The following is a 9,669-nucleotide window of genomic DNA, read 5'->3' on the forward strand; positions in this document are numbered from 1 at the left end:
GGATTATGATCAAGAAATAGGAAACAGTAACGAATTCCATCTTGCAATGAGAGTCATGGATAGAAGCTGCTAATTGCCATATCACATATTTATTCATATTCATATAGCCATTACGAGGATGCCAACAAAAGAACACATGAAATGGAGAAGAATGATTAGAGATAATAAATTCAACACAAGAACACATGATGAAATAAACCACGTAAATCTACAACCTCTGGAAAATAAAAATATTAACACGAAATCAGAGGATGGAAATTAAAAATAAATGAACAGCAACCACACGAAAGGCTGAGAGAAATATGATATAATGTGTATGTCTGTAACAAAGCTAACATCTGACAATATTACCACAAAACACATTCCTAAATCATCTGAAATTAGAATTCCATACATCACCACCCGGCTAAACTAAAGATTAACAGACTGACGCATAACATATAGGCCATCTATCACATGACCAAACCACGCAACATTATAGTCGGAATACCATGTTACCCATACACACACAGTATCCAATAACTAAATAGGCATTAGGAGTCCCACATCTGTTACTCATAACAAAAGTTATTCATAGCAGACAGCCCTCTCAAGCCCTTTCACCTCGGATCCTCCGAGCCAACTGGATGTCCTTAGGCATGATGGTCACGCGCTTGGCATGGATGGCGCACAAATTGGTATCCTCAAACAAACCCACCAAATAGGCTTCGGCAGCCTCTTGTAAAGCAAGCACTGCATGGCTCTGGAAGCGCAGATCAGTCTGCACAACACAGATATATAAAAAAAGATTGTAATAGCTCAGATCAGTCTTTAGAGGTCACGACCATTCATAGTGTCACATTACTACCGACCTTGAAATCCTGGGCAATTTCCCTGACAAGCCTCTGGAATGGCAACTTCCTTATCAGAAGCTCTGTGCTTTTCTGATACTTACGAATTTCACTATAATTTTCAACACCAAAATGCACAATAAGCAGCAGCAAAGCTTAAGTGTGAAAACTACACTAGAGAACCCACTAATATGGCACCACCAGTATCGCATAGCATACCGAAGAGCAACAGTCCCAGGACGGTAGCGGTGAGGCTTCTTCACTCCACCAGTGGTAGGGGCTGATTTGCGAGCAGCCTACACAAACACCAGAAAACAGCTAACCATACAAATCGACAAGCAAAGAGGATAAGAGACGTACATGATGCAAGACAATGTGCTAATTAAGAATGACTGAACCTTAGTGGCAAGCTGTTTCCTAGGAGCCTTCCCTCCAGTTGACTTGCGAGCAGTTTGCTTGGTACGAGCCATCTGGAACATAGGAAAAAAGCAATTAGACATACTCTATATATGATGAATTATGTGATGTCAAGACAAATCAATCAATTACATCAGAAAAAAAAAAAATCAATCTCAAGAAGTTTACCATACAACTAAGTAATGATCACAAAGGGCAAACAATAGCAATGAAAAAAGATTTAAGAAGTCCACCCATAAAAGGGATATGAACATAACTAAATAGAAACTCATGTGAAATTTTCCATAATTGTGACAGAAAATCTCTCTTGTTGTCAATGTCATATATCAGAGGCATACATACTCAGGTCAATTGGAGATATAGTTATAACCATGATATATGAAACACAGGAAAGAGACAAGAAAGAAGGCATGTGTCAAAGCAGATAAACTAATTAACCACCAAAGAACATCACCAGGTTTCTTAAAAGCAAGTCTGCTTAAGTTCCTAACAAACTGCATAGTCCACTAGTCTAATTTGATGCATCCACAAAGCAAACGACGGATCAGTGTATAACAATTATTTTTATCCAAACCAAAAATGCACTTACAAAAGCTTAGAACAAATCAGAATTCTGTAATGACAGTATCGTATCACCAAGATAAAGAGAAACAAGAAAATTCACCAGCACTTTTGTTTCTAACACAAGTTATCCAGAGAAATGTTGCTAAAAAGCTCATTTTTAGCTTAAAACTCAAAACTATCATATATAATTTACAAATATAGAATATTGATAATAGGACAACAAGAAGCCATAGAAGTCATTTGATTGAGATATCAAACAAATAACTTAAAAAAATTCAACACCTGGTTATTCAATCCAAAAAAGATCATTTGACATTGAAGAAATAAAAATATGCATCTCAAACGAAAATGACACAACAGGAAATATTCGAATCAAAGAGATACTTTACATCTAAATGAATCTAGCATTCAGAAACCCTGTACAAAAAAAAAAACAAATCAACAAATCTGTTCATGGTTTAACTGGAAACCCTTCAGGTTTCAAATATGTTCATGGTTTAACTCAAGATAAAGAGAAGCACACAGCTGAAGATCCATGGAGAATCGGACCATCAACAAATCAACAGATCCAACAAAGTAGAGAAAATCATCTTACTCTTTTCACACATCTATGAGACCAGTTGAGCTTGAATACATAGATGGGCACATTCATATTTAAGTTATGCTAACTGAGATCCCTGCAACTCACAGAGACACAATTGAACTCCACTCACACCCAGATATCATAATATTTGCAACCATAAAAAACAGCAATACCAACTCAAAAAAAAAAAAAAAAATCAAAGTGTCCTACATAGAGGATGAATCCTTTGTTTTATCTTTATTTTTTGCTTGTCACATTTGCCTTATAGTTTTCTCACCCAAGAAACATCATTAATAAAATGAGTTATAGTCATTATTATCTGCGAAACATTTGATTTGCGTATTATTAAATTCACAAAGTTATTGGTGCGAATTGTTAAGGAATATGGATTTCTCAATTGTCCAATCAGTTTTCACCCCTAGTTTCCACAAAATCATTATTCTATAACCCACGTCGGCAACCAAGGGATAAAGCTTTGTATTTTTCTGAATTCTCAAAACAGACGCCATGCACTGAACACATCGAATCACCTATAGGGTCCTACCAATCAGTTATTCCACAAGATCACAGGGCATTTCCAATTTGCAGAAGAACAAAGATCTCAGTTTTGCACGAACATGCTCAAAAACTCAAACCCCGTAGCACCTTGTGTTACACTCTCGCGTTAAATTCCAGGCAATCAGTCCTATCGCCTCAAGGAAACTGCATAACCACGAGTAAGTTTAAGCAAGTCTAGTTACCGTCCAACAAGGGCAACCAGAATCCCATAGGTTTTTTTGGTAAGTACACCAAAACTTCTTTCCACAACAATGTCTATGCAACCAAATCACCAACGCCACAAGGCAGAATAAGATCAAAGAACCAAACGCGACATCATTACATCACAGGGACAACAACAAAGCATTAAATCCCTCCCAAACCCAGGCAAATTAGAAGAACACAACAATGACTTTAAGATCACATGAAGTAAGTCACGCAGGAATGAGACGAGCAATCAACAAACTTGAAACAAACCAGAGAAATTAAGCGAAAACAGGAGCATTATACAGTACCTCTCGCGATCGCCCTCCTGTTCGCTCCTCCTCTTTACGAAGCTTCGAACCGGAAGAGATCCAAAGTTGACATCAGCGTAGGTCGAGCGCTATTTGTAGGCCCTCCACGGCTTGTGGACAGTCGAGATCCCGTCTCGCTGTGTTTCTTTGCCGTGAAACGAACGGCTGCGATTTGTTACATGGCAGCGAGGCGGATCGAGACGTGTTGTCGGAGGATTTCTATTGGCCGCCACGCTCGTCCACGGATCGCTAGGCCGGGTTGTTAACTCGTTTGCGGTTTTTAGGGGAATGCCCTTAGACACGTTCTTGGGATTCGTTATGCTTCCAGAGACAGCAAACATCATTCTCGCCACGTAGCTGTCGAGCTAACCACCACGACAGTGGGCCCCACAATGATTGGCACATCAAATCATGGAAATATATATTAATGCTGTATTTTGCTCTTTATTATTTCCTTAAAAAAGAAAAAATAAATCTGAGGTTTCTGTAATACAAACAAAAAAGGCCTATCTGTAATTGCCTCTCATAAAGATGTCACCATCTTCATCAAAGAAACACCAACGCAGCAGCAGCTTTCATGCAACTACTCCGCCTTCAATTCTCTACTTTGGATTGCCATGTCTGTAACCTGTAGCTTCATGGTCGTACGTAAGGCAACCAGAACTCTCCAAATGCTCCTTCAGTCGGTCGATCGGCTATGGTTAAGTCATCAGCAACATCTAAATCACGTGGTAACAAGATGATGATGACCGGTGGTGTCGTCCGATTCCGACCGGCACAAGCAGTCCGGCAGAGGATTCTCGTAGAATGCTTCTTCGGACCGAAATCTTTCTTTTCCTCTTGTTCCAGAGATGGGACCTTTTCTCTTGCGAGGTGACCCTTGTCTGATGCACAAATGCAAGACGATAAGTGTCGAAGCAAGAAGGTGTGGACGTGGTTCTATTCATGGCCACATACCTTCCTTTGTGGGCTTCAAGAATCATGTTTGATAGCTTTTTTCCTTCTTTGAGCGATCCACGATCGATCTTATCAATCAAATGAACAAGTGATTTCCTGCATCGTAAATAAAAATAATACATTAAACGACATATAAAAAACGTTCTTCCGACCTATCAACAGTACAATAGAATGTGTTGAAGGATGTCTTGAAGAGTTCATTTTCGAAGGACAACTCACCTATCGGGAGTGATGGTTTTTCGGTGGCCCAAGAAACGACGGTGACCCTCGACCGCCCTTGCCATGTTTCCCAGGTATGATGAAACGAAAACATCGCTTTCCACTGAGACAATGTAATCCAATGCTGCCATTTGAGATGCATATGGTCTAAAAGGATCAAGCTCTTCTGCTGAAGCTAACTTTTCCTGCAAAGGAATGTATATTTTTTCATCTACAACCTTAAAACTCCAGGAGAAAGAAAGAAAAATTTTGATCAAGAACGAATGTTTTTAAGGCATCTCATGGTTTCATTTGCAAAGATTTTGTTTCCCTGAAGACAATGAAAAGAAAGAATTTTGTCTTCATATAAAACCTTCAACTAAGATTTTGTTTTCATGAAGACAATGAAAAGAAAGAAAAATGAAGATATCATGCTAGTCCACCAAAAGGAGAGGAGTAGCTGATCCATTAAGAACACAATATAGGGAAATGTAAGTCTGATACTCGTCTATTATCAAACATCATCATAACATTTACCCAAAACATATACAATCATGCTTTCATATCCTGCATTTTCTATATTTTATTGTCATTGTCATAAATCAAATGTCATGTGTTGTGAACAAATCTAACATATACCTACAAGTACGAACTGCCAACATTTAAATAAAAGGCTTCACCAGTTTTACTTTGTATAAAGAAAAGAAAACATATGAAGAGACTTCATGTTGCGTTATCAAATGTATTAGTACCTTGCTCATTAGTATCGGAAACCGGGATTGGAGATCAGCCATATGTGAATCACCTCCATATATATCACCAGCTGCAATATATATTGGAGTACTTGATGGATATCCTAGAGCAGAAAGGAAAATTCCAACCTCTTTTGGCGTAAGGGGACAGTGACCTTTGGATCTCTGTTGCATGGGGTCAATGTCTTTCACCTTCCAGTATGGTGTGTTTTCTCTATAAAAGCAGAGAGAGAGAGAAAGCAGAGTAGATGAACATAATGCCAGTGAAGAGGTTGTTTCTTGGAAAAAAATGAGACATTAATCTGCAGAAGTTCTTACCTAATTTTGGTTAGCTCATTAGCTTCATGAGGACTGAAACCATATGTACAACCACTAAAAGCAAGTATGTCCTTCTCGAAACGTAAGTGCAGAGCAATAAATGGACCATATGATCTCATTCTCTCAACCAACAACTGCACTTTATACAAAGAATATGAAAGGGTAAAATAAGCTCCAAGTGTAAGTATTGTAATACAACGACAAATTTAGGAAACATAGAAGCTAAGCTATTACTTTTCCTAGTGCCTCAATGCTAGGGGCGAAACGAAGAGACTCGTAGAAAACTCGGCAACGGAGCTTCTGTATCTCAGAGGACAAATTGTTGTTAGCAAGACGAGAATCTGATTTAGCAGCTCGAATAACCTGTCAGAAGGATGACATCAATGATAAATTTTATACAGTGTAGTAAATAAGTTTTGTGTTTTACAGTAGTACAGAGACTACACCTTATTATCATTCCATAATCGAGATATCTCATCCTGGTAATATTCTACACCAGACCAGCTCTTAAAATATTTCACTATTTTGGTAGATGCAGCAAGCTCCTTTGGTAGTTTCTTCACGATTTTCACATCATTTGCCAAAGAATGTATAAAGTGATCTTCGTCAAAGACATCCGAAAAATTGCTGCCATAGAATAATATGTCAATAGAAAGCACAGATATTCTCAAACAAGACAAAAAGAGAATTACAAGTACCTAGAATCTTGCCAAAATGAGCTCTTATCGAGTTTTGGAATCACGAGAGTGGCATTGATAATCCGCACAACTGCTACCATGTCAGAGATCTGCAATGAAAATCTCAGAACATTTATAATAGTTTATGGAAAAATGGTTAGACAAGAAATACCCACAACCTCCTGATGAACTTGTACATAAAATCGAGTAACGTTTCCAAATAAACATTGGGTTTTAAGCTAAAAGAACTATGAAAGTAGACAAGGAAGAAAGCATGTTCTGGTAGTCAATGTTGCGTTTTTACTTTTTTATTTTAATTCCCACAACTATTTGGGCCGATAGCCTTAAATGTAAAGAGAGTGATTATGTACAAATTTTAATTAAATAAAATTGAAAGATGAAGAAGGCCATGACTACTTGAATAAGTTACTTATTTTAATCTCGAATATTCAAGAGCTAGCACATCCATGAAAACTTGGGTGCATTGTATATCTCTAAGACATTTTTATGCAGGAAGATGGCAGGTTCAAGTTTTTAAACTAGTGAAGTGACTGGTAGGAACCACATGAAACATTGGCAATAGATAGTTAGATACCTGTCATAGGCTACAATTTCTTCTGGTTGAACTTAAATTTAATTATTTGTCCAAAAAAATCATAGAAACAGTGGCCAAACATCTGGACAAACAATCCTAGTTCAGTTTTTGTTTCAGATGAAAAAAAATTACAAAGAGACTAGTACGTAGCAACCCCAATCAGTGAAGCATCTTGACTGTTGCAGAGTCGCAGACCTTATTGACTAGGTTGAAGAAGACAAGTAGGAAGATTGCCATTTTCTAGTAGTCAGTTCAACTAGCACAACTACTTTGGATGAATGAAATCACAATTTTCATGAAGCAGACAAAGAGCAGTAATTATCCATTAGGTATAGCCGTATAGATAGGGTCCAAACAAATTGCTTGAAAAATAAAGTCAAGATTTCAACCAAATTGCCAGGTATCCCATCTCTAAATCTTGGTTTGGCATGCCTAATTCGCATATGAAATCAACATGGTTGACTTAATGAAACCACTATGCAATATAGCAACTGTAGGACATGCTTTTTAAAAAAAAAATTTCAGACTACTCTCTCCTTTACCTCTTTTTTTGTCATTTGGTGATTAAAATAATAGGTCTTTGCACATGTTGAACAATTATAAATAGATGTTATCATGCTGCCTCATGCATTTTTTTGTTAGATCATAAAGTGTTAAAGGTACTTGTTCATTTTTTGGAATTACAGAGTACCATAATATAAAATGCAATCAAGTACTCCCAACTATATCGATCAATAAAAAAAATAGAAAGCAAGGAAAGTGACAAGCATGATAATAGATTGGAAGTTGCTTTGCAACCAAATACAACGTGCGAACAACAACTTAGTCAACCACATGTCAAATTAAGGGTCCCAGCTAGTGGAATTTTAACCATCTTAAGAATACTTCCATAATATTTGACACTTTAAATTTAATTTAATTGTTGCCCACTACATCTATTTCTGATTTCTTAGTTTGTGGAGAAAATGCTATAATGAAGCAAGCAAAGCCTTTTTAAGTCATATGCAATCATCCAACAATATGTCAAGTCAAAAGGATTGCAACAATGGCAACCAATCTTCTCAAGAAAAAGATAGCCCGTCTCACACTAAGATTCTTTTTCATTGGAAACTTTAACTGTAATGTTCTGACATATATTTTTCATGTTCAAAGCTAGAAACACTATCTTCATGTTTAGTCTCTTTGAGGACCATTCAACTCCAGATGAATTATAATATGAAACATGTTAAATCACACAACAGAATCTTATGATATGCTATATGTCTGCAGTTAACTCAATTTCTTTTCTAGCGACTAGATTTAGACAATACCAATCAGAATTGGAATTTTTCTTTGACCATTTAGAATGGAGCATGAACAAGATATACATAGGAAGATTGATTACCCCTGCCCTCATCTGGTTCAACCCACCATTGGTGCTCACTAACAGGTAACCTCTTGACTCTCCAGGAGCTGCAGTAAAAGAGAGCATTTCTTAAGATAAATGCAATCTGCCAAGTGAAGAAAGAATGGAAACAATCTCAGGAAATGGTGTAGTTTATTACGTGAATAAGATGAGCTGGGTTTAGTGCAAGGCACAAAGCCGCGATCTGATGGAGGCTTCCACAGCTTCTCGAATTCCTCCGTCGTCTCCTGGCTCGTGCTATCCCACTGTCAATTCTAGAGGAGTGAAAAGAATGGGAGAGATGGCATGATTGCTCAGCACTCCAAATATTCGACTAAAAACCTCCCATGAAGCCGTTAACGTCAAGAGATCAGATTGAGAAAAATTGCAACTTTGGCATCAAATTGAAGGCGAAATCCATCAAACCAAGAGCTGATGGAGATCGAACAGAGAAATTAGTGGATCACCTGATGATGAGCAGCCGACGCCTTCGAGAGTTGAGGAGGAACCGTTTCTTGCACCCATTTGTGCTCGGAACGCCAGCTTCCATACCCAATCTCATGCCTCTGCTTACAACAAATCGTTAACTCTCGTAGAACATTTCTATCTGACGCTATAATACCTTTTTTGCGGGCCAAAAGAGAAAAATGAACCAGAAAACAATCAGAAAAGATCTGCAAAATGAGAGCTTACCATCTTCTAAACAGAACCTTTGGCTGAAAAGAACAAAAAAATGGGTTCTTGATGTCGATGCATCAAGAAACATAACGAAAGAGATTTCTGATGCTAAAAATCGAAAAAAACCTACATCAAGAGTCGTTTTTTATTCCGAAGAGATATAAACATTCCAAGAACGGATTTTTATGGACCGAGAGAGGTGTAAATTAAGAAAAGGATATCTTGAACAAATCCCAGGATATTGTGACTGAAAACCCCTATAAAGCGTCAAGAACCGGCCTTCGTTTGGAGAACATCAACGATTAAGAGAAAAGAAGAGGGAGAAGCAGCGACCTTGGGGAGCTTGTAAGCACCCGGGGAGGACGAGGAGGAGTAGGAGGACGAACGGGACACTTGCACGGCCAGCAGCGCCACCAGGAAGACGGTGCCGACGGCGATGGTCAGCAGCAACCGCATGACGGTCACCCTTCTCGGCCGCACCCTGCGCCTCTGCATCTCTCTCTCTCTCTCTCTCTTCGTCTTGAGGAGTCTGCTTCTCTTCTTTCTTTCTCCTTTTTCTGTGCTGCTTCTGGGTTCGCTTTTTCTTTTTCTTTGTGGGCAAGGAGAGGCTTGGATTGGCGCGTGAATGCGCGTCCGCCTGAGCAGAGGCTTGAATTAAAGCCTT

The 9,669-nt window shown here is 38.4% G+C and overlaps 2 protein-coding genes across 2 annotated transcripts; both read right to left on the bottom strand.

Moving 5' to 3' along the window:
* Positions 1 to 269: 269 nt before the first annotated feature.
* LOC135649849 (histone H3.3) lies at positions 270 to 3,532 on the bottom strand. The gene is made up of 5 exons (XM_065168734.1): positions 3,447 to 3,532; positions 1,229 to 1,300; positions 1,050 to 1,126; positions 852 to 942; positions 270 to 760 (listed from the first exon to the last, which is right to left on the bottom strand). The coding sequence occupies exons 2-5, from the start codon at positions 1,298 to 1,300 to the stop codon at positions 590 to 592; spliced, it is 411 nt and encodes a 136-aa protein (XP_065024806.1). The 5' UTR covers positions 3,447 to 3,532; the 3' UTR covers positions 270 to 589.
* A 334-nt stretch (positions 3,533 to 3,866) lies between these two features.
* LOC103997965 (O-fucosyltransferase 7) lies at positions 3,867 to 9,669 on the bottom strand. Its single transcript, XM_009419318.3, has 12 exons — positions 9,339 to 9,669; positions 8,795 to 8,893; positions 8,488 to 8,593; positions 8,328 to 8,395; positions 6,370 to 6,458; positions 6,118 to 6,298; positions 5,906 to 6,034; positions 5,672 to 5,805; positions 5,354 to 5,567; positions 4,623 to 4,807; positions 4,404 to 4,499; positions 3,867 to 4,330 (listed from the first exon to the last, which is right to left on the bottom strand). The coding sequence occupies exons 1-12, from the start codon at positions 9,498 to 9,500 to the stop codon at positions 4,171 to 4,173; spliced, it is 1,623 nt and encodes a 540-aa protein (XP_009417593.2). The 5' UTR covers positions 9,501 to 9,669; the 3' UTR covers positions 3,867 to 4,170.

This window comes from Musa acuminata, chromosome BXJ3-9, assembly GCF_036884655.1.
Source record: "Musa acuminata AAA Group cultivar baxijiao chromosome BXJ3-9, Cavendish_Baxijiao_AAA, whole genome shotgun sequence".
Classification (NCBI taxonomy): domain Eukaryota; kingdom Viridiplantae; phylum Streptophyta; class Magnoliopsida; order Zingiberales; family Musaceae; genus Musa; species Musa acuminata.

Bases quoted from the DNA above. Each gene is read 5' to 3' on its own strand.
- LOC135649849 (XM_065168734.1), bottom strand. From the start codon at position 1,300: ATGGCTCGTACCAAGCAAACTGCTCGCAAGTCAACTGGAGGGAAGGCT. The intron at 1,127-1,228 runs GTTCAGTCATTC...GTGTTTGTGTAG, and splicing joins GGAAACAGCTTGCCACTAAG to GCTGCTCGCAAATCAGCCCC. The intron at 761-851 runs GTCGGTAGTAAT...TGTGTTGTGCAG, and splicing joins AAATTGCCCAGGATTTCAAG to ACTGATCTGCGCTTCCAGAG.
- LOC103997965 (XM_009419318.3), bottom strand. From the start codon at position 9,500: ATGCAGAGGCGCAGGGTGCGGCCGAGAAGGGTGACCGTCATGCGGTTG. The intron at 6,035-6,117 runs GTGTAGTCTCTG...TCCTTCTGACAG, and splicing joins GATTATGGAATGATAATAAG to GTTATTCGAGCTGCTAAATC. The intron at 4,808-5,353 runs GTACTAATACAT...ATTCCTTTGCAG, and splicing joins TTCCGATACTAATGAGCAAG to GAAAAGTTAGCTTCAGCAGA.